The following is a 23,768-nucleotide window of genomic DNA, read 5'->3' as shown; positions in this document are numbered from 1 at the left end:
AATAACTCGTCTTGTAACTCTCCTGTAAAACACCGGAGCGGACACCATCTCTCGTTCATGACGAGAAAATATCCGAATGCCTCTATGGACGAGCTGAGAAGTTTCTTGAGGGCTTTGGTGAACTAATAAAACGGTAAGAGCCGAATTCATTTGCGTTAGTACTATTCGCCTATTCCTGCGGTCGGCGGCGAAAGGCAACAGTTTACAAATTACAAGATACTTTGAAATCAACCAACAATTGAACCCCGCGAAAAGTGTTTTGTTTAGTTACTTTGTGTCGTTTTTTTCGGCGCCCGACCTTTGTTTCTCCGCTGGCCAGCTACCCGTTCCCATGGTGAAGCATTGCCGACTCACGCTTGTCTCTTCAGGATATAGACGTGTGTTTATATACAGTAGGCTACATCATTGGTTCAAGCCATCATCGGATATAGCCTAATGAGTGCATCTGTTTATGTAAAGAATTTTGTTCTTTGGTGCAGATAATGGCTCTCTCGTTGGCGTAGGCTATTATGAAAAGAAAAACAAATGAATGAATTTTTATTTTATTTAAATCGCCATTACAGCATATGATTGGTTATTTATTCATAGTCGATTCGGCCTTTAGATTATCATCATCATGTCAATGCAGTTCTGTGCGAACTGAGATAAAGCTGCCCTGTGCCGTCATCACCCACAGTAGGCCTAGCCTATCATAGGCTAGGGACGACAGTGATCAATCCCAATCATTGACAACTTTTTGTTACAACCATAATTTCAAATAGCCTCAGTGGCACCGTTTGCAAACGAGCATGAGTTTAATGGACATTGTTTAATTTCACATTAGGCCTACATCTTGTGCTAACCAAAAAGTATAGCTATGGGACACAGTTGCATTGCAATATAGGCCTATCTATTGTATGTGCTGGACTATTTTAGAATTTGTCACATTACGACTTTCTGTGTTAAAACAAACTTAGACACATATTTTGAAAGATTTTGACGTAGCCCAGTTGCAAAAGAAAGATCCACCGGCTTACATAACCTATGGAAAATTTCAGGACCAACACAAGGTTCAATATTCAGCTGTGTAATACAACGGAGGTGCCTGCAGATGTTTTGGCCTGTGGTAGCTGGAATCCAAGGGGAACCCATTACAAAGCAGCAGATGTTTAGATGGACTGTTTCATCCTAAAACACACTAGAACTGAGTAGGTAACCAGTTTTAATTGTATATACTATGTGTGCGTTGTTCTGCAGGTGTTCTGGCAGCAGTGATATGCTGAATTGTTTTTGCTACTGTCATCCTTCCTGAGTCTAGGGGCAAGCATTGCAATATGTGGGATGGATGAGGAAGAACAGAACCGCTATGTGGCCCAGCTGAAGGAGGAGTTTGACAGTTGTGACACCACAGGTACTGGCTACCTGGACAAGGATGAGTTGACAGCCCTTTGTCACAAGCTGCACCTGGATGCTCACCTTCCTCTACTGTTGGACACCTTGCTAGGACCACATCATTATGCACGGGTATGAGACCCCCCCTTTTCTAATAGCAAAATTATGTATTTGCTCATTTACAAATTCTAAAATCAAATGAGAAATTACTGACAATTACTAACAACCCAAAACACAATGACACATTGATATATTTCTACCTTTAATCTACAGTTGTGTCTCATGATGATGCTGTTCTTGCCACTGACACATTCCCTTTGTTTGCAGGTGAATTTTGAGGAGTTCAAAGAAGGCTTTGTGGCTGTGCTATCACGTTCTCTGGACTTCAGCACCTCAGAGGAGGAGAGCAGCTACCTGGAGCCAGGTAAAACACATCTTCTGAGTGGTGAGGTGGGGACTTCGTTTTCAAATAGAAAATTAATGCAAACAAACTGAAACTAGCAAAGTGTTTATGTGGGGTTTTAGGATCGATGAGGTTAGTGGTTTATGTACCTAGGTAGGGTTAAATCTTAGGTTGCTGTTTGTCCTTGTTCATGGGCTCTTGGTGGATAAGAGTGGTTTATGTAATCAGTGTATCACCATAACAAACGTGTCTGCTTTGCACAATAACAACACTCATGGCCATTTTTATTAGCATTCACATGTTTAATGCTTGATAAAGGTACTGTCTGAGGCACAGTACAATCAATTTTAAAGGCCCACTAATGTGAATATTGTCATTGTCACACCCAAATATGAAAAATTAGGTTTCTGTTGTTTTTCAGTACTCTTTATGTAAAACTCTAGCCCTGCTCACCTATGCTCCATTGTCAATGGTTGTGATTTAATTTGTCAGAGTCAGCTACAAAGCTAATTTGCATCCATAATCCCGGTAAGTAAATGTACTATGACATCATCAAAAGTGTATTTAGTCGAGTGCAGTTTAATTTTGTCTATTTATTTTGTGGTTGCCATTGAGATTACTACATGAGACCTTATTAGAATAGTACTTGATAGCCTACAGGGATGCACTTGGGGTAGCTTCGAAGGCAGTTCAGTTCTGCTTCCTCTTTCTGGTAATGTTACAGTATGATCAAGTTTGTGTGTGTGTGTTGGTTTCTGGGAACTGAATATCAGTGTCCTTTGATAGGCCTAAGCTCTGTCGTAAAGGGAGTGTTTAAGTGTGACATGGTTTTTGTCAACCTCTAATTTACTCTGTCTCTAAGTTTGGAATAGAATCTCTCCCTAGTGGCTTTGCAACTCTAAATGCTACCAAACAGTGACTGAGAGTGTGTCTGTAATCGTGGTCAGAAACTGTTCTGTTAGTTCAAAACTCCCCCCGTTCTCTACATATAGCAGCTCTATTAGTTATTTTTCTAATATTATAACAGACACTCTTTAACTGCTGCATCTTTCTTTTCCTTCCCCGACCCTCCAGTTGTTCCAGAGGAGGTGAAACCAAAGTTTGTGAAGGGAACAAAGCGCTACGGCCGCAGGTCCCGGCCTGATAGGCCTGACTCGGAGCTCACTGCTGACTCTGAGGACACTCCTCCCTTTAGGACGGAGCAGACGGAACCCTCTCCTGCTGGCGTCAGGAGGGCTAAACTCAGGCGCTCTACTTCTCTGGAGAGTGTGGAGGTAAGATGGACTCCTCCCTCTCAGCCTCTGTCTGGTGTGTTTATGCTGTGGCCATTCACTGTAATTTGAGAAACAGAACAGGAAGATTGCTGACTTTAGTCTTCTCAAACTGGGGCTCTGGGCCTAATGTAGGCCTACTATATGCAGAGAATTTCCTAACTCCGTGCTCCACCTCCATTTCTCTCATGCATATCCCCATGAATGAGGTACATTGTACTAGTGTTGGGTGAGGTGTAGGTCTCACATATCTCAGTGTCCTGCAATTTGTTAGACATTTTTAATGTTCTTGCAGACCAGTGAATACGTGAGCGAGTGAGTTGAATCTCAGAGGTGCATGGGGTTTAGGGCCAGCTACTCCACTCCGCTCCCAACTCAGGAAGTGGGATTATATGGAATGTGCTACTGGCAGCCCTCATGCCTGCCCCCCTCCCCAACTCCCCCCCTCCCCACCCCACACCACCCCTCAGTGTTAGCTTTGGCTGTGGATCAAAGATGTGTCCCTCTCTCTCTCTACCAGCCAGGAGCTCTACCATAGGGAAAGATTAGGACCATCTGCTCCAATGGCTGATGGCTGTGTTGTGTATTGTGTCTTGGATCATAGTTTTGATTAGCTGAATCAGAGGCAGAGATGATTGTACCGTATGGAATCCTTAATAGTGGTGATATTGACCAATAGTTTGCCAGCTACATTACGGTGGTGATAGTAATGGCTTCGTTATGCCTATCGTTGAAAATGCCAAATCGTCTTGGCAAATTTCTCAGCCATTTGACCACAGATTTTTATGTGTGCTCACTGTGTCACATACACATCCCCAGAATATTGTAACAATTAGTTCGGCAGTTTACAAGATACTTTAAATTAGCATAAACATTAAGAGATTTCTCTAGTCAGACCTACAGCAGTTTCTACACAACCGATTAAGATACAGCATATTTACCTGTAGTATGCCAGCTACATTACAGTGGACATATTGATCTGTATGCCAGCTACTTCAGTGTTTACTCTTTCTGATCTTCTCTCTTGTCATACCTTAAAATCTTATCAACTTTTATTACTTTGTTTGTTGGGTTTGAGCAGCATGGTTGGGGGTTGCTGTGCTTCTTATAGCAGTAGAAGGGAAGCAAAGGTAATGGTGGGGTAGCTCACTCCACCCATGCTAACTGTCTTGCTAACTGACATCAAGTTCTGGATGTAATGCAACTTCCTCAAACTGAACTGCAACGAATCAGTAGTCATACTTGTCCAAAAGTCCCTCTCCACTCTGCCAGGTCCGTAACCTCTGTGTCCTCCTGGACTCCACACTCTCATTTGAACCTCATGTCAAACACATGGCTAAAATGGCCTTCTTCCACCTCAGGAATGTTGCCCGTCTCCAACCCTCCCTGTCCTTCAGTGACAGATCCTCATCCATACATTTGTCACCTCCAGGCTGGACTATTGCAACAGTGTTGTATTTGGGGCCACCAACAGTCCTCAACAGACTCCAACATGTTCAGAACTTAGCTGCCCGCTTGTTCACTAGAACCCCTCCAGAGACCACATCACTCCAGTCCTTCAAAACCTCCACTGGCTCCCAGTATGATTTAGGATTCAGTTTAAGATTCCTCACCACCTATGAAGTCCTCAACAACATGGCACCCTCCTACCTCTCTGACCTCCTCCTCCAGCACACCCCGACCCACAGTCTCCAGTCAGCTTATGCCAACCTTCTTGTCCCCATCACCAGGTGTAAACACTGGACCTTGGGGGACCGGGCTTTTTCCGCTGCAGCCCCCACTCTTTGGAACACTCTCTCAAACCACATCAAAGAATCCAGCACGCTCTCCTTCAAATGATCCCTCAAAACCCATTTTTTGTACTTGCTTTTAATCTTTATTATTTATTATAATTTTTTAATTTGTATTGTTCTTTTTACTGACTGTACTTTTGTTTTACTTTTTATTTATTTATCTATTCTTGTTCTCTCCATGTAATGTAGTGTCTACTGAGAAAAGCGCTACACAAAATAAATTCATTATTATATTTATAGGCCTACGGTATAGAACAATATTCCTAGATAAACAATATTACAATGCAAAACGAATACAAGGTTCACTCCCGTCCTGTTCAAATGCGGTGCTCATTCCTTCTGTTTTTTGATGATGAAATATTTAGGCCTAGAGCTTTTATGTAACTTTGCCCTGACATCTCTGATAGCTTGCGAGATGACATCTTTTCCAAAGCCACTCTTTCCCTCTCTCTTGTCAGGCCATAGCGCCAGATCCCTGCGCCATGTTTCTCATTAAGCTCTCCACCAATAATCTCTTTTGAATAGTTAACATTTCAGTTATGTAAGGGGCTTTAAGCCTCCATGGCGTGCTACTGGAGGACAGAGGGAGAACTACAGTATAGCATTACTGTCATAGTGTTGATTACAGAGGATGGGTCAGGGCAGTTCACTCAAGCAGAGCACATGTAACAGGAAAAATGTACAGTTGTAAGGGCGCCTGGATGGGGGAGGGGTGGATTAGGGTGGGGAGTTGATAGGTTGTTCACTTGGAATGCTGCTGTTAGCAATCTCTTGGTATGTAAATAATTAAACTGCTCCTGTTAAATATTTCACACAAGCTTATCCTTTCTTTTATCACACCATACAACTTATTTTGTGATCATATATGTACATAGCCTACCTGTACATTATGTATGTCTGTATGTATGTCACACATCCTTTGATTGAGCAGTGTGTCGCCCAGGTTAAATGCCAGAAGGACCTCTCTCAAGGACGTGAGAATGGTGTCTCATTCAGCAAGCTTGGTTTATTCATTCACCATTCTTGAACAGAGCTTCTTTCTACAGATGTATCTTTTGTTTGGGGATACTGTAACTGTCACAAGTCTTTCAGTGATTATTTACTTACACAAATACTATTACCTCTTCATCCATCCTTTGTTATGTTGAGAGGGTTAGTGGGTTTGTCTCTCAGCTGAGAGAGAGAGAGAGAGAGAGAGAGAGAATTGAGACCAACACAGTGTTCCCATTTGAAAAGCCTTTCATGGATGGTTACGTAATGTTGTTCAATATTTAATACTGATGGAAATTGGTAGTGGCTTGTTGTCCCATGATGAGCGGCCTGTTTTTGATATGATGCTGCAGCTTGGGGTGATGCCGAGATTGATTCATGCTGTAGGCTAATGAAGGCATGAAGTCAATATGTATACCCATGCTCTTTTTAGATCTGTATATTCCCCATGTGATTGACTGAAATTAAACATTTCAAGGATTTTGATAAAAAAGGAATGATCTTTTTTAACAAGATTCATTTCTCCTGAAAATACACACTATCTATTAGCCTATGTGTCACTGGGATTAATATGATTACATAATTGGAAAATTACATAAACTGCAGTCCTGTATTAAATTCTACTAAGTGCTTTGGCACTTGACTTATTCCACCACTGGTTGGCACTAAAATACAAGAGACCAAGGCTGGAAATGAGCATCAGTAAAAGTTAAGCGATGAAGATCCCTCTCAAAAAGTTTTGTTTTATGCAAATGATTTAGACCCTGATTGACACTATCGATTTTAATTATGAGTTTGAGTTAAATGGTGTGTTTTTAAGCCAGGTCGGTGTGCTATTAAGTTGGTGTATTATTAAGCCAGAACTACTGTTATCTTACTAACTAACTTCAGGAAAACCTGGCCCCTTCAGAATGTAAGACCTACACCACAGTTAGGGAGAGTCTGAGGCATACACACACAGAGGAGGCCCTAAGCCCCTTTGCGTGAGAGCCACTGGCCCCATATGCTGCAGGGGAGTACTGGTCTATTTTTTACCCTGGAATCACAATCTGCTGGTTGTTCTTGCTCAGTGTAGCAGAAGTAATGTTGGCGGGATGGAATTCCTTATGGTCAATTCATTGGTCACCCGGTTGTCATTGCTCCATGCTAATAGGCCGTACTTGGGAGAGCTTTCATTCTTTCACACTTAGAGGCACACTTACACACACACGCGCGCTTCATCTGCAATACATACACTCTCTCTCACGCAACACACTTGAGTAATACTGACGGTTGACACACAGACACTTACTATACATTGACCAAACATAGACTGGGACAGTATTTTATGATTGAGCATATGGATCAGCATTGGGGTGAAATGTCTGTTTTTCTTTTATGCTGTGAACACGTGGTATGATAACAGTAACATTCATTCATGTTTCGGGTGCAGAGTCTCAAGTCTGATGAGGAAACTGGAAGCCATAAGGACACCATCCACCAAACCTTTGAGGCACAAGGTAGTAATTTATTTTGGCAGTTGATTTATTTTGGTCAATCTCGTCTAATGCTGTTACCCCCTGAATAATGGACACAGGCTGCTTTAATAGTAACCTAATTAATAATCTGTGTGTGTGTGCATGTGCGTGCATGTGTGTCAGGCCAGCAGAAGCGATGGAAGTGGGACAGTTCGGAGAGCCCTCTCCAATCTCCTGGCTTGGGGGCTGGGGTGACAGACAGTCAGATGAAGAGGGTGTGGGAGGAGCTGGGTGTTGGAAGAGGTGGCTTTCTGAACAGGCAGGAGCTTTCCTTGGTGTGTGACCACCTTGGCCTGCAGGACCTACAGTCAGAGGTATTTACACAAATAATATATTATGTCCTTGATGTGATTGTGTTTTCTAATACTCATTAAAAGATGTTTCCTAGATATACTATTTGTTATACTAGATTTTTGTTATGTGAATCTCAATTATTATGGTTCTGTGTTGAATTTGTCTCTGCTTTTTACCATGATACTTTGACCCTATGTCTCATTGTGCAGGAGTTGGATGCTCTCTTCAGGAAGTTGGACACAGACCTTGATGGGCGGGTCAGTCTCAGGGAGTTCCAGAAGGGTCTCTTAAGAGAGGGGCGTGCCCAAGCCCCGACCTCCTCCTCAACCCCTATACGCCCAAACCCCCAGCGTTCACTCCAGCAGGTCAGAAACACACACACACACACACACACACTCTTCAGAATACATATATGTAATTAGGACAAGATAACAATTTGCCTCCCATCTGGCTCAAACAAGGTGGATATTTGACATGAATTTTGTTCACAGAAGACAAACCATGTAATTTTGGTTGAATATATATTTACACAGGAACTATCCATTACACGGAATGTGTAACATAATACAAGTGGAATGAAGCATGTTTATCTGAGCCTCCAGCCTGTATGATTAGTAGGCTCTCACACAATGCTCCAATTTCCTGTTGGCCAATTAAGGAACTCCAGGCAGCTACCAATCAAGCTACCAATAATTAACTGCTGTGGGAGGAGCATAGATTCACACTCCTGCATTCTCTTCCTAGATGAATGGGACAAAAATCAAAAGCCAGAGCTAGAAATCATGTACTGCACTTCAGGCCTTATGTCTGGCTGTGGGTTGTTAACATGGGGTATGAAAGACAACATTGGCTCCTTTAATTCTGGGCATGTTGGCGCCTCCCAGGTGAACAACTTGCACTTACTCTGATGTATGAACCTGCACTGTGGCAACAGTGCATATGTAAGGGCTTTCCAGAACCTATATGCAGCTCCTGTGTTCTAAACTGGTGTTTGCATGCAATGTGGTATATGTGTTATGAGCACATGGTTATGGAAACTAGGCTAATCCAGATTAGTAGTTACGACAGCAAAAAGCGTTCATTAGTGGCGTGTGAAGATTTTGTTTCTCCCATTGAAGCTTCTTTGTCTATGTGGCTGTATTACACAATGCACAGTGTAGCCCAGGTTATTTTTGGAGAGCTGCAGGACTAAAGGTGTTATTGCTACAGTACAATACCCTGCCTCTCAAGGAGTTCTTTGTATGGCGATCAGAGACAGCTTTGAGGCTACAGCGCAGTGCTGGGCTGTACCGCACTGATCTCAGTGTTATGTGGGAATAGCTGCATTGGACAGGCATCGCTAGCTGCCTCACAGCTCTCTCCATGTTCTCCCAGGCCTTTGAGGAGCGGCTGGGGCGCTCCACTTCTCCCTCTCTGCTGTCTGCCACCGTTGGCCAGAGGCTGCTGAGCCGGCTGGACGATGGCTCGGGCTGCACCAGTCCAGAGAGAGTCATCAGCCTCTGGACGGAAGAGGGCATCCGGAACAGCAGAGATATCCTCCAGGTCAGTGCTGTACCACGACTACTGGTTTGTTCAGGCTAACCAAGACCTGCTGTCACACCAATATGGTTTTGTTATGTGTTAGATAACTAACTGTGTGCTTGGAACTTCATTTAGCTTCCATGATGTGGTTTAGCATGTTTTTACGTGGCATCTGTGAACCAATGTTATTTCAGTGTCCTGCAGTCCTGTATATGAACTGCCTCTTTGTATCAGTTATTTTCAGAAGTGCCCTTGAAATGTTGAATACTCTGCTTCTGCCTACTTTAATTGCTTTGTTGCTGAAAGGCATGAGCGTGAAGTGTTATGAATAGGACAATTTAGATTGCTGGGTTTTCAATTTAATAATTTTCATTAACTAACATTAACATAATATTGCATAAACTAAATATCTGACTTCTCCTATTATTTTATTTAAGTTGCCCTTCTTATGTTTGAAATGTGTAATAGGAGTACGATTGAGATTGTGGTTTCCAGTTACGTCTAACGCTCTTGTGGTTTGTGTTACATACTGTGGTGTAGAAATGTAATCTGTGATGCAGTTTTTACTCAAAAGCCCCCGCCTGGACATGCTCTCATTATAGTAATCATAGTTAATCCTCATATAATCTAAAGTAGATGATAGACATTGTATTTACTGCACAGGATAAAATACTGATTGAACTGAACTTCGACCTGAAACATGTATTTACCCTGTTCATTGAGAGCTACAGCCTTTAGCCCCAGACCAACTGGCCATCAAGGCCTGAATCAGGTGTTCTAGTGCTGTGCTGAAACAAAAGCCTGCACACCTGGTAGATCCCTACCCAGAACCATGGTTGACTACATCATCAGGTCATCAGTTGACTCCCGCCCCTCTCCCCTCCCCTACAGACTCTGGACTTTCCTCTGGAGGAGCGGGTCAGTCTGGCTGAACTCACTCTGGCTCTGGACAATGAGCTGCTGGTCAGCGGCAACGGTATCCACCAGGCTGCCCTCATCTCCTACAAGAATGAGATCCAGTTCCTCCAGTGGGTTTGATTTGATACAACACTGAACCATTCTATTAAACTCTGTAGTGGAGGTCATGGACAAAACACACAGGGTTCATTTCCTGCAGGACCCATAAACAGAGACCAATTCATTTCCATCAAGTTTGTATTGATTTCATGGTCAGACATTGCTTCAGGGAAAATCATTGGTTCACTCAGTGAAACGTTATGTGCAGAGTGACAATAATGGAGATTCATCATGGATCTGTCGTTAGTCTGGTGATTTTACTTGTCTCCACCTAGAGGTGAGAGGTATTTGTGCTTTTAAAATGTTTTACTGTAATGATCACTGCTTTGTGGCTGTAATTAATGACCACATTTTTTCACCTTTCATTCAATATTTGTTTATCTGTTAAGCAGCACTAGTTTTTGATTCATTTGAGCACATAATGTATTTTAGAAATACCTAATTTCAGTTATATACTTATATACTTATTCAGTGAGTAGCCACATTAGGAATGTTGTAGATGGAAATATAATAATAAACTTTATTTATATAGCACCTTTTTAAAACAATGTTCGAAAGTGCTTTACAAATAGATAAAACAGATATGCAAATAAAACAAACATACAAGTAGAAGCAGTAAAACACAGACACATTAAAAAGAATAAGAGCAGCATTAAAATCTAAAAGTAGAAAAACACATTAAAAACACATTAAAAAGAATAATGTAAAATATGTACCACATAGAACAGTTCTCAACTGCTTTTATGCTGAAAATGGTGGTTTGCTGTGTGCCCCCCCCCCTCTCCCCCCCCAGGGTCCTAGCGGACCAGGCATGTCGAGAGAGGGACAAGGTCAAGGCCGACCTGGAATGGGCTGACCGGAGGAACCTCCAGCTGGTCAGAGAGGTGGATGACAGGCACGCCACTATTGAGTCAGTCAATGAAACCAAAATCAAGTAAGACTTGCTCTCTCTCCCCTGTTTCTTGTGTTTGTTCCAGGCAGCTGTGATTTGATGGTGGTGAAATCTTGCCTGACTGGTTTGTACTGGAAGCTCAGAGGATCTGTGACACTCTGTGATGAGGGACAATAATGAGGTCACAGAAGGGCTGTTTTTAACATGGATGTTCCACTGTACATAGAGGAAAACCTTTCAGTTTGAGGGCAAAACATACTCTTGCCCTGGGCCGAATGACTTATGTATGGGTATCTGCGTTCCCCTCCCTAATCTCTCACTGGCTGAGTGTAAGAATAGTAGACCTTTTCAATAGATTGTACCATACATCTACAGGGCGGGGGCTATCTGGTCTTTACTGCCCTCTGATTGGCAGGGATCTGGAGCATGTGTTCCGGGATAGGCTAACAGCCTTGCGGAGCGAATCAGAACAGGAGAGCGAGGTCCTGCTGCAGCAGGTGGAGCGTGAGCGGGCCAAACTCCGAGAGGAAGTGGAGGTTCTACGGATACAGGAAACCAGTCTCCAGGAGGAAGTCTGCAATGCTACCCAGGTGATTGGCATCACAGTGGAGTTGAATGTTAAGAACACAGTTGATCAACTACTCTGCATAGAAATTATTTCTCTAGCTTTTCAATTGATTTAATCACTTATGAAAATATACACTTGGGATATTTGTTAATGTTAATCTGGTTAAAGGGGCAATCTGGCATTCAAATAACAACAAAGCGGCTTGGGAAAACAGCTGAGGGATGGGGCTGGAGAAATGTAAACACTCTCAATTTCTTAGATGGAGCTATGGATGCAATGACTGATCATCCATAAGATCTAAATTATAGTTTTAATAATGTTTTGAAGCTATAGATGTTTGTTTACAATTACATTGTTTACAAACAACGGAGTAAAACAAGGTTATCTTTTTGGTTCTGATGGGGTAAGAACATTGAATGAAGCTCATGAGGAATTTCTAAGTTATATTCTTTAAGAATCAATTGCTATATATCATTAATTTAAAAGTCCAAAAACGGGTGTACCAACTCCAGACTGCCCCTTTTAACGTTTTGCAATGAATTTACTGTGTTTTCATCCCTTCCCTCTTCTCTAGAGAAGTCAAAATGAGAGGATTAGATTAGAGCCCATGTGATTCCTGTTCTGCTTCTCTGTTTGCAACACCCACCTCCAGCTACAAGAGTCCTCTGCCTATTATTCACACATATCGACCCACACACATGTAGACCATCACACTGCTGCTTTTTCTTGCTTAACAGTCCTCCATCAGTACTACCCCAGTTGTTCCTCAGTGTGAAGTGATTAGTGGTATCAGTCTAATAACCCTCCCTCTGGCCGAATAGGAGAACGGCCGTATGGAGGAAGAGGTGAGTGTCCTGAGGAGGAAGCTGTCAGAGGCAGAAGGCTCTGTCTGTAGACTGCAAAAGGACTTGGACCAGCTCCTACTAGACAAGGTGAGAAGTCAGGAAGGAGCGCGCAGGAGTGGTGGTGTCCTTGTCATGCTGTGGGGGGTAACTGATCTCTCAGGAAGGAGCCTTGCCGTTTAGCCATGCATGATTAATTGATGAGGGTTTTCTGTTTTTGTTGACTGACAGTTTGGGAGCTTGGACCCGAACAACGCAGGACTGCTGAACCAGGAGGAGCGCTTCTCAGAGGTTATAAAGGAGTATGAGCTGCAATGCAGGGTAAGATAGAAAGTGTGTGTGTACCTTGAATGGGAGCCCTAATGCACTTCCTGGTTGACCTCAAATTTGGTTCCCATATGCAATCATTGTAATTCCTTCACTGTAATTTTCACATTGCCCTATATAGGAAGTTGAATGTGTTTTCATTGTTTACACTGATTAAATGACAAGGTTTATCCAAATGCCTCCCATCTGGGAAAGTAGAAAGTGAAGGTGAGTGCCCTGTCATTAGTGATGCAGTGTGGTTTCATAATGCATGCATGCTTGTGAACATGGTGTGATGCATGCCTGCTGTGTTTTGGTGGCTGAGTTTGTGTTAGTCAGATGTAATGTTGCATGCCACCCCTGTTGCTAAATGGAATGGTGTGTGTGTCACAGGAGCTGCGGGACAGGAATGACGAGTTAAACTCTGAGCTGGAAATGTTCAAGAGTCAAGGGACAGGGAGGAGGTCGAGACAGGCAAGGGAAGACACGTCCGCACATGCTTGGTCCAGCCGCCGGTCACTGACCACTGAGTCAGACTCTGGTAAATAAATACCTGTGATTGATTTCAGTTCTTTGTTCAGAACCTAACCCCAAGAAACATTGTTTTCAGTGCCTAATTTCCAGCAGGGTCTGATATGCTGTTGATATTTGCTATTAAACTTGTATTGCATTTATGCAGCATGGGCTTGTTGGTTTGAATACATTGAGGCCACCACCTATCTCATCACCATAGGGAATTGGTTTCTATCCCTCCCCCCGCCCATTTAGTACACACCCTCTTTTACATACCTCTGCTTATTCTCTCATTCCTTACTCAGTGTCTCTACAGTTGCACTGACAGTTTCACTGTAGTTGCTGACGTCTCCACTGTAATCTTGTTCGTTTAGATGACCCTGAAATGAAGAGAGGCACATCTCCCCCAACTAGGAAAAAGCTACAAGTAGCCGATAAGAATGGTAAGAACTGGAAACATGACTATTTTCTCCTCTCAGTAAACTCCTGTTGTGCTTTACTCGCACACTGTGGTGTGTGTGTGTGTGTTTCTTTGTGTGCTGGTGTACATAAGTGTGTAAGTTTATCCCTCGCTTGTTCAGTTGCCTCATGGTTGTTATGATTGTCTGTGTGTCCGTCCTCAGGCCTGGGTTCTCTGGACAGTCTGCCTGGCCCTGTGAGCATTGAGACTGAGATGGCCATGGAGCAGCTGAAGGAGAGGCACAGCCAGGAGGTGCAGGACCTCAAGATTCAATTAGAGACCAAGGTACAGAGAGGCCATTGCAACACAAACACGTTATTTGTTGTACATAATCATGTTTATTTGACATGGACAAGTAAGCAACATTTCTGTAGACACACTGATAGCTACACATATGCTTGTTCAGGCCGCAATTCTCATGTATACTAACCAGGGCCAAAACTGCTGGAGATTGTATTGATGGCAGATTAATGTAGAAAATGAATTTGTAGTCCATCAGTTGACCCCTGAACACCCACCACCCCCTCTCAGGTGAACTTCTATGAGCGCAGCCTGGAGCTGATGCGGCGGAACATGGAGGTGGAGCGGAAGGACATCTCTCAGGGTTTCAAAGTGGAGATCAGTGAGCTTGAGGAGCACAAGGCCCAGGCTGAGGAGCAGGCCAAGAGGCTCCAGGAGGCCCTAGAGAAGATGCAGGTCCGGTTACAGAGCAGCGCTGGGGGCCTGGGAGGGCCAGGCTGCTGGGGCCCTGACCAGGAGCGCAGGGCCCAGCGGGAACAGTCTGAGCTGGAGCAGAACTATGCCCGGGAGATCAGTAACCTGGTCCAGAGACTGACCTCGGAGAAAGACCAGCTGGAGGCAGAGTTAAAACTCAAGATGGACCAGGAGGTGCTGCTAGTGAGGTGGGTGTGGCCTGCCACCCTTCTTCCTGTATTTATAATTCAGTTCAAAGTTCACATTTGTTATACTTTTTGGTGTTGGTTATCTCCCTGTTTCTCATTTAAGATTTGAAGATTCTCATTTAACTGTTGCATGAGTCCCTACAGCTTTACCCTTTAACTCCATAACACACACAATGGACTTGCACCATCCCACAGCAACAGGCTGGTTGGAACCAGTCATTCTGCCCTTCAGTATGTGAGGTGTGTGTGTGTGTGTGTGTGTGTGGGTGTGTGGGTGTGTGTGTGTGTGTGCGCCTGCCTGCCTGCCTCAGTGAACAGTGTGTGATGTGTGTGTCAGGGAGGAGGCAGAGCAGCAGCTGTGTCAGGTGGAGGCTCAGCACAGTGAGGCCCAGCGCACCCTCCTCCACGAGCTGCACTGTGAGCAACAGCGGCTGCAGGAGCAGCAGGGGGCCTGGGAGACGAGGTTGCAGGAAGTGGAGCAAGAGAGGCACATGGAGAGGCTTCGCAGGGCAGAGAGGGCGGGTGAGGAGCAGGCCCAGATCTGCAGCTGGGCCGTCCTGGAGAGGACCAAGCTGGAAGACGAGCACCAGGAGGTGGTCCAGCAGCTTAAGGAGCACATAGCCCGTCTGCAGGAGAATGGGGAGGAGTCAAATATACAAAACCGTCAGTTAGAGGTGAAGTTAGACCAGTATAGAATACATTACAGTCAGTTAGAGGCCAAATTAGAGGTTGTTAGTGCCCAACTGGAGGAAAGCGTTGTGTCTCTGAGGTCTCAGGAGGATTTGACTGAGCAGGAAGCCTCAGACTTGCGTGCTTTAGATGCGGAGTTGAGGATAGTGACACAGAGAGAGCAAGAGCTCCTGGGTCAGGTGTTTCAGTTAAGGCAGGAGCTGGACAGTCTACAGGCTGAATCTGAGGTCCTTCTTCAGGACAAGGAAATGGTTGTGGAGAACTGTAGCAGTCTGTCCAAGGCCTTTGTCCAACAGCAAGCTCAGCTGAGGGCCAATGAGCAAGACATGGATGACTTTAGGGGGGTGTTTGAGAGGTTACAGGGGTCACTGAGAGAGGAAGTTGAATGTCACTCAAGGCAAACTGCTGAACTGGACTCCATGAAGACTGACAGAGCTAAACTGCTGGAGGAGCTGAAGAAGCAGGCAACCACAATTCAACATCTACAGTCAGACCTTGACACAGTCACTGAAGAGTTGGACTGGTGGAAAAGGGCAGAGGGTAATCTGCAGGAGGCTCTAAGGCAGGAACAGACCAAGATCATGGAGGTCCAATCCACCCTGGACTCCGAGAGGGAAGAGACTGGTGGTCTGAGCCAGGAGAACACTTGCTACATCCGCCTCGCAGACCAGCTCTCCTCCCAGATCGTAGATATGGAGACGGAAACATCCAAACTCAGAGACCACATCCACAAGCTGAGATCTCAGCCTGGTGAGACCACTAACCTGGTGTCAGAACTCAGGACCCAACTAGAGACCAAAACCACAGAGGCAGATTGCCTTCGAACAGAGATGAAGCAGAAAGTTGCTCTATTGGAGAGAGTGGAAGCCCTATCTGAAAAGCACTGTGAAGAGGTGCAGCTGCTGACTAGCCAGTTGGAGGCTAAGGAGAGAGCCTTGTGCTCCATCAGCGAAGAGGCTGACAATGGCTCTAACCAGCTGCAGCAGGCCCTGCTGGACTCTCAGGCGGAGATGCGAAAGGTGGAGCAGGCATTTGAGTGGGAGAAGGGCAGGATGAAGGCGCAGCTGGTAGAGATGGAGAGACTGGTCATGGCTCTGGAGATGGTGATGGACCCTGCCAGTCCACACAGGTTTGTGACCCACAGGCCAGTTGCCGAGAATCAAACCAACCAGCAACAACTAACCTTCACCCGCCTTGATTGAGATGTTTTGACTAATTGCAACCAATCTTCTCATCTTAACCTTTTTCTCCTCAGGTAGCGATTATGTGTCACTAAAGTGAATGAATATAACTTTCTCTACAGCTTAGCAGGCCGTGCTCCAACATCAAACCTACACTTATAACTATCTGGAATGCATTAACAATTTACTGCATGTTTCTAACTGAATAATCTTTACCTAAGTGCATGATGGTTGATGTCATTTTTGTGAGTAACAGTATTTGTGCCTTTTGAATGTTCTGTCTGTCTAAACCTATGGCTACTGTATGTGTCTAATTCCCCACTTATATGCATTGATTGCTCTGTTGACTCAAATGTATCCTTCATATTGTGAATGCTTTCATGAAATAATGATCTCCTATAATGTTGAAAAATACTTGATTTTGTTCAGTATGCTCAAGATTTAGTAAGACTATAAAGTATGGTGGTATTTTTATTACTGTAATTTACTGTTTCATTTGAGGAGGTTCTGATCAACTAATTGAACCCTAGGTCTCGGCTAGATGAGGTCACCTCTGAGAACAATGCACTGAATAACAGCCTGGCCATGTTGCAACAGGATATTCAGAGACTGGAAGAGGAGATCATCAGGAAGAAGTAAGCTGATCCATCTGTATTTTCAGAATGTTTTACAAAACCCCTTTTTGCTGCAGAGAGGGTTGTGGTATAAGCAAAAAAATAATAAGTGTCCTGTTCTCACAAGTTAATGTGTTCTTTCGCTAAATTCCTTTAAATGTTTGATTTAATCAGAAAGAAGCTGGATGAAGTGGAGCGGGAACATGAAAGGAATAGAGAGGAGGAGGAGAGACTGCACAAAGAGGTAAATCATTTACTTGGTAAAATGGACAATCAAAATTCATAGTTGAACTCCCTTTTAGCCTGGTAGACTTCAAGGTTTGCCTTGGTCAACAAGCGCATGAACTTCCCTCCTTTAACCCGAGAGCACTGTACAGTGGCTCTGATCCCATTCTAAGGAACCTTTCCTTTGTCCCAGAATTCCAAGTACCGCGAGGAGGTATTGGACCTAAGTGCCCGCAACCTGCAGCTGAGCAGCGATAATGCTGAATTGAGCTCCCGTCTCCGTGCCGACCAGGGGGCGGTCCAGATGCTGACGGAGCGCCTGGCCCTGGTGTCCAGGGAGCACGAGGAAGGGGCGACCACGCTAAGGCAGCTCCAGGAGACCAGCAGCCAGCAGGAGAGGGAGAGGTTCCATCTGCAGGAAGGCTGGCAGCATGAGAAGGAGCTGCTGGAGAGGGAGCTGGCCACCACCAAGGAGAAGGTATGGTGGCGGTCCTTGGGACAACACTGGTTGGAATTTCTCAGTGTCTAGATTTGTTTTGTGTTTAATGCATAGGTCTAATTAGTCTCCCTGGGTTCTTGACTTGCCTTGTCTTTAGCTCCAGGGCTTGTCAGAGGTGGATTCAGAGCTGACCAGTCTGATCTTGAAGCACCAGTGGCTAGAGCAGGACAAGGAGAGACTTCTGAGAGAGGCTGAGGGGAGGACCCAGAGGGTAAGAGAGGGGCTTTCAGCTATTATAGTGTGTCTGCAAGTTTTTCTGTGTTTCCGGTTTATAATGTGTTCGTTGACAGGTTGAGAATCTCCAGGAATCTCTCCGCTCCCTGGACTCCCAGACCGAGCTGCTTCGCTCCCAGCTCCAGGCTGCCAGTCAGGAGAAGAATGTCCACACTCAGGAAGTAGCCACACACAAGAGGATGCTGCAGGAGACTCAAGACAAGGTGGGTGACATACAGTACTGAGTTCTTCATTTGTGCAAGTGTTATTCACAACTCTCCAGTGGAACAGTGTTACACTGGTATTAGTAGTACAACTAATATAAGAGGTATAACAGACATGAAATTACCTGCAATGATCCACAGGTTGAAGAGCTGGAGGCTAGTATGAGCAGTCTAAGCAGGGAGAAGGAACAGCTTGAGCTGGCCCAGAAAATGAATGGGGAGAAGGCAAGCGTGGCCCTACAGGAGGAGTGCCAGAGCTTGCGCCTCCAAAACCAGGATCTGCACCAGAGGGTAGGGACCATGAGAGGAACTATCCTACCCATAGCTAATCGCTGCTACACTGCCCTACTCAATGTAACGAATCACACTGCTGCAGCTGATTGAATGGGCAATATGTGAAATTGTTGTGTTTATGGAGGTTGAGGATCATGTGTGTTGTGCTTGGTCTCCTTCAGGTGGCTCAGATGCAGGCCCAGTGTGTGGAGATCCAGAGTCTGACCCAGGAGTGCCTGACTCTAAAGAACAAACAGTCACAGTTTGAGACAGCCATGGTGGAGGCACGAGACCAGGTGATTACTGCACACATTAAATCTGCTCAAGTCATTCAAGAGTTTACTTTTGTTGAGGTGCTACATTTTTTAATGGAGAGAGCAGGTTTGCAATTATTTTTCCACTCAAATTGAGCAATTCATGTCATGATCCAAGTTTACACTAATCCACAATTTCAGGTTTGAGCAGGTTTACAAATTCTCCTAATCCCTCACTGAAATTTCTGAAATCTTTCATTCAAATCATTCTATTCCTATGTTCATTCAGTGAGTTTGTGGTTTGTTCTTTTGGTGCAGGCACTCAGAGCTGACACAGCCTTGACCCTGGCCCAAGCCCAGCATGCCCGGGAGCTGCAGCAGATGAGGGAGCAGGCAGGAGGGAGGTCCAGGGAACAGCTGGCACACCTCCAAGCCCAACTGGTAGAGGAGCAACACAGGGTGCAGCAGCTGGAGGAGACACTCCGCACGCAGGCCCAGCAAGCCAGTGCCCAGATGGGCCTACAGCAGGTACTACCGCACCACAGGTTACCACACAGAGATGCACACAACTAGCCACTGGCTAGGTTTCTGGGCCCAAGTGTTTCCTCTAAAAGTTTTGTGCCCTTAAACATCCTCTGAAAAATGTACTATAGCTTGACCCAGAGCCTGAAACGATCAAAAGATTGAGTGTTCTCTAATTCAAGACCACATTTTGATGTTCTTGACATGAACACCCCTGTGTCTGAACATCTGTGCAGGAGCAGTATGAGAAAGTGATGGGGAACATGCAGGAGAGGATGGAGGAGGTGGAGACCAAGCTGAGGAGTGTCCGCATGATGCTGCAGGAGAAAGTCAAACAGCTCAAGGAGCAGGTTAGTATACAGAACATGAGACAACATCAGGGAAACACTCATTTCCATTTCCATTTTCACCAACTGCCAAAGAATTCCAGAACACTCACCACCTAGAGTGCTTTAGTGTTTTATGTGGTATTTAACTAGCAACAATACTTTGATTGCTGACTAAATGAAGCATCATAATTTATGGTGTATTTTTGGTGAATAGTCACCCATGGCACTCTAGAATGTTGACCATTTGGGCGACTTTATTCACCCTCGGCACTGAACGAGTTAACTTTAACCTGCATCTATCCTTCCATAGCTCGCAAAGAATGCTAAATCGGACATGTTGCTGAAAGACCTTTATGTGGAGAACTCCCAGCTGATGAAGGCACTGCAGGTCACTGAGCAACGACAGAAGGGTGCGGAGAAAAAGAACTTCTTGTTGGAGGAGAAAATCATGGCCCTCAATAAACTCCTTCGTAAGATTGCCCCTGCCTCCCTCACTGCATAGTAGTTCTATGTATCTTAGAACTATGCTACACCCAAAAAGACATTGACCACTGTGAAAGACCTCTTTTCCTACTCCTAAACTCAGTATTCGATGAGTCCTAGTAACCCATCAATGTGGCAAGCGGTACACATGATTCCATGTGTCTATGATTCATTACAAAGTCACTGTTAGCATAGAAACTTATGTGGGTAAAAGTGGAACAGCACTTCAGTCTTTAGTGTTTCAACCACCAGGGTATTATGCATGGACATATGTTTTTGTGTATATAAATATATTTTTTTATTTTAATTAAATTGTCAAGGAAGTCCATTTTTTTTTTTTGTGACGGTCAATCAGAATCTGTATTCTGTCTCTTCAGAGGCAGGTTGTAGGTTAGGTGAAGTAAAAATATGGAGCAGAATGAATGACGTGGCCAATGAATGACAGCCAACACATTCCAATTTGATCAACAAACATGCAGTTAGCACAAGTGTTGATCTGTCTGAGACTGTATGGGATGAATAGTGCTGTATTTGAAAGGCTGAAACCTTGTTTGTCACACAAAATGAATCAAAGAAATGCTTTACTTTTTTAATGAAGTGTTCAAGATCTTTTTAGGTATCAACCAAAAGCACAATATTCACAAAATGTAAAGTTTTGATACACAGATGCCCTTTCATAAATCTGCAAAATGTTCAAGATTTTGCATTGCTGTATAGTCAACATTTTGATTCCTAAATTATTTGCACACTAAAGAAAAAAATTGTTGTAAGAAATTGTAAGTTCTCACTTCTCCAATTGTAGGTTGTTGATTATTGTAAAAAGGCTAATATCATGTAAGCTGTGGATTCTTCATGCACTAAACAATCAATGTAAAACAAAACTGATCAAGTAATAAATGTCCTCCTGCTATGTATGAGTTTAGTCTTTTTAAGCACTTTTTCAAACTAAATGACACATTTATGATGGATACAAAACCAATGTATATCACCATCACAGTAACACAAATTATGGATGGCTGCTGTGGTCTGTCTCAAGAGACAAGATGCTCCAAGACACCCTGGCGAATCAACTGCTCACACTTCCACCGTGGCAGAAAGTGCTGTGGAGAGAGGAGAGAGGTTTGAGAGTGAAACATGTCCATGTCCATCACACAGACTGTGTTCCATGTCACCTACACTGCAGGTGCTGCAATGATTATCAGATCTCACAATACCTGGATAAATGTTAAATATCTCAGGTACCACATCAATATCAATCTGCAGATCTGTGCAGTTGAACTGCAATGTAGATTATCTGGAATGCGACCACTCAGCAATAGGTTGTGTTGATAAATTTAGCGGTAAGTCAACAAACCTGACTGTTTTTCTTGAGAAGAATAATGGTTCCGTCGTCTATTTCGAACTCGCCATGATCTTTTAAACAGCGCACCTATGAAGAGAAACATGTATTAAGGGTAAGAATCAATACAAAATGGTCAATATCTCTAATGAAGAGGTAGGGTGCACACACCAGAAATACAGGTTTGTTCTTGCTTAGTCTTCACATTTATTGAATTCAACGTTCTGCCAGCCCCAACATTTCAGCTGCTTCCTTTTTCAAGGGATTGTGGTAAAATCAGGACATTTGCACATGGTATAAATGGAGTGTGTTACAGGCGTGTGTATTCAGGAATGGCCAATGAGGGTGAAGGTTGTGTGATGCATGTGTATGTTTATGTGTAAAGTGCAGCTGAAAGAATTGGAATGAATTCACACTTTTTGCAAGACTATGAGTAGCTAGCAGTTCCTGTGTACATCTTACCTCTATATACAAACTCTTAGGGGGCTTCATGTCCTGTGTTATGTCGAGTCCTTCCTCTCCTCCAAGTGACCTCATAAAGGTAGCCAGGGACTTCTTGTATTGGTTAAACCATTCCAACTATTCAAAATGAACATAATACCAGAAAACAAAGCCTTAAAAAAGTACTTTCAAAGAATGGCATTCCTATGATCCTGCCATCATCAGTGCATATTCTTGTTTCTCTTGGGAAGAGGAGAAATCAATGTACCTCCTCTGCACACATGTGGAAGCGGATGTTGGTGGGCAAAACACTTCCATACTCCCACCTCAAAGCCCGAATGCGGAGGAGCCTGTCATAGCTGGGAAGGAGAAATGGGTGATGATGGTATATGATATGGTGTGAACAAAAATACAGAGGATCAGCTCAATAGAACAGGCACTCACAGGTAAGCAGTAATGCAACGTTGGTTTCTCAGCAGACAGCAATGACGGAACTTGATCGTTGGAATCAGCTCACTCCTGCCCTCTGATTTGGCTTCATTGCTGTATGAAATAAAAAGATCACCAGATTACCTTTTTAGAATACACTCATGAGAATACATTTAATTAATCCAACCCAAAAAGTAAAGTATGTATATAACTACTTAGGAAAAAACACACATGAGCAGGGTTGCCCCACCTCCACTGCCTCATAGTCAGCAGCAGCAGGTCACATTGAAAAAGAGAAATGCTCTGGCATCCGCGGTGCAAGTTAGAAGTAGCCCAAAAACCTGCACCCGACGGCCGACAAATTTTTACCCACAATCTTGTTTTCAAAGTAGCCCAATTTGGCGTGAAAACTGCAGACATGGCAACCCTGCACATGAGATTAAGGCCCTACTCAGTGTTTTCAGCATACAGGGTCACCAACAAAACACAAAAAAATGGTGCAAATACATCTTCTCATGCAAATATCACTTGATATCTATGATATATCTGATTTCTATGATACAGTATAGTGCTCAAGGATTGACATTCCATGAGAGAAACATTACTTTATAAAAAAAAACGATGAGTTATTGCTACATCATGTGTTTAACATGATGTTTTTATCTAGTTAAGTCCTTGTTGTTCTGGTTATGATAATGTAAGACAATTATTTTACTCTCATTGGGGTATTTAGAATTCAGAGGTATATTCAATTATTATGGAAACATTGAGAACTGTGGCTTTATGTTAAAAATTGTAAATGTCTGACAGTCAAATACTCACACGTCACTTTGATTTTGCTCATATAAAGCTTTCATCTCCTCCAGCACCTGCCGAATACCATCTTCCTGTGAGAGGTAGAATAAGCATGATGACAGAGGGCAGAGAAAGACAAGTATTTTCCATTTAATAGTACCACACACAACCAATAGTCAAATAGCTATTTTCCTGAAACGAATTCTAATAACGTGGGATATAATATGCTTGTCATGTATTACTAATGGTGTTGACACCTGGACATTGTGGCAACGCATTAGATTGACAGTGGTAAATTGCACAAACTTACATTGAATGCAGGCAATTGTCCATCGCCCATCCGGTGAAGTTCTCTGATGAGTTCTATCGACTTTTCACAAAACATTTCTCTTGGTAATTTCTCTTATAAATAGCTAAGGCTACGCATATGTAGAAGTATAGTTTACAATTATTCACTCACTCAATGATACGTGCTTCTTGTTTTGTTGCGAGCACCACGCATAGGTAATAAGCTAGCTGAACGGCTGAGTTTTCGCGGTAAAATCCCATCACATAGTGTTATGATCACATGACCGGAAGCTACGGGTACCGATGAAA

General features: G+C 43.7%; 2 protein-coding genes across 2 annotated transcripts; one reads left to right on the top strand and one right to left on the bottom strand.

Moving 5' to 3' along the window:
- The first annotated feature begins 94 nt into the window (after positions 1 to 94).
- ninl (ninein-like) lies at positions 95 to 20,196 on the top strand. Its single transcript, XM_083696155.1, has 28 exons — positions 95 to 133; positions 1,298 to 1,503; positions 1,699 to 1,795; positions 2,849 to 3,048; positions 7,261 to 7,327; positions 7,469 to 7,659; positions 7,849 to 8,004; positions 9,014 to 9,181; positions 10,052 to 10,188; positions 10,971 to 11,111; positions 11,485 to 11,659; positions 12,459 to 12,569; positions 12,711 to 12,800; positions 13,179 to 13,326; positions 13,673 to 13,741; positions 13,922 to 14,043; positions 14,290 to 14,660; positions 14,998 to 16,479; positions 17,062 to 17,166; positions 17,320 to 17,389; positions 17,564 to 17,848; positions 17,967 to 18,080; positions 18,160 to 18,306; positions 18,448 to 18,597; positions 18,762 to 18,875; positions 19,152 to 19,361; positions 19,592 to 19,705; positions 19,995 to 20,196. Exons 2-28 carry the CDS (start codon positions 1,321 to 1,323, stop codon positions 20,184 to 20,186), a joined length of 5,409 nt encoding a protein of 1,802 aa, XP_083552281.1. The 5' UTR covers positions 95 to 133; positions 1,298 to 1,320; the 3' UTR covers positions 20,187 to 20,196.
- A 12-nt stretch (positions 20,197 to 20,208) lies between these two features.
- On the bottom strand, positions 20,209 to 23,678 carry gins1 (GINS complex subunit 1 (Psf1 homolog)). Its single transcript, XM_083696157.1, has 7 exons — positions 23,482 to 23,678; positions 23,199 to 23,263; positions 22,392 to 22,490; positions 22,216 to 22,306; positions 21,969 to 22,085; positions 21,522 to 21,596; positions 20,209 to 21,267 (listed from the first exon to the last, which is right to left on the bottom strand). The coding sequence occupies exons 1-7, from the start codon at positions 23,554 to 23,556 to the stop codon at positions 21,199 to 21,201; spliced, it is 591 nt and encodes a 196-aa protein (XP_083552283.1). The 5' UTR covers positions 23,557 to 23,678; the 3' UTR covers positions 20,209 to 21,198.
- Between the last annotated feature and the right edge of the window lie 90 nt (positions 23,679 to 23,768).

The sequence above is a fragment of the Argentina silus genome (genome assembly GCF_951799395.1).
Source record: "Argentina silus genome assembly, chromosome: X".
Classification (NCBI taxonomy): Eukaryota; Metazoa; Chordata; class Actinopteri; order Argentiniformes; family Argentinidae; genus Argentina; species Argentina silus.
Note: the sequence above shows the minus strand (reverse complement) of the source record. Positions and strands in the feature narration are given on the sequence as shown.

Bases quoted from the DNA above. Each gene is read 5' to 3' on its own strand.
- ninl (XM_083696155.1), top strand. From the start codon at position 1,321: ATGGATGAGGAAGAACAGAACCGCTATGTGGCCCAGCTGAAGGAGGAG. The intron at 12,570-12,710 runs GTGAGAAGTCAG...GTTGACTGACAG, and splicing joins ACCAGCTCCTACTAGACAAG to TTTGGGAGCTTGGACCCGAA. The intron at 19,362-19,591 runs GTACTACCGCAC...ACATCTGTGCAG, and splicing joins CCCAGATGGGCCTACAGCAG to GAGCAGTATGAGAAAGTGAT.
- gins1 (XM_083696157.1), bottom strand. From the start codon at position 23,556: ATGTTTTGTGAAAAGTCGATAGAACTCATCAGAGAACTTCACCGGATG. The intron at 22,307-22,391 runs GTGAGTGCCTGT...TCTCCTTCCCAG, and splicing joins CGTTGCATTACTGCTTACCT to CTATGACAGGCTCCTCCGCA. The intron at 21,268-21,521 runs GTTTGTTGACTT...CTCTCTCCACAG, and splicing joins TTCTCAAGAAAAACAGTCAG to CACTTTCTGCCACGGTGGAA.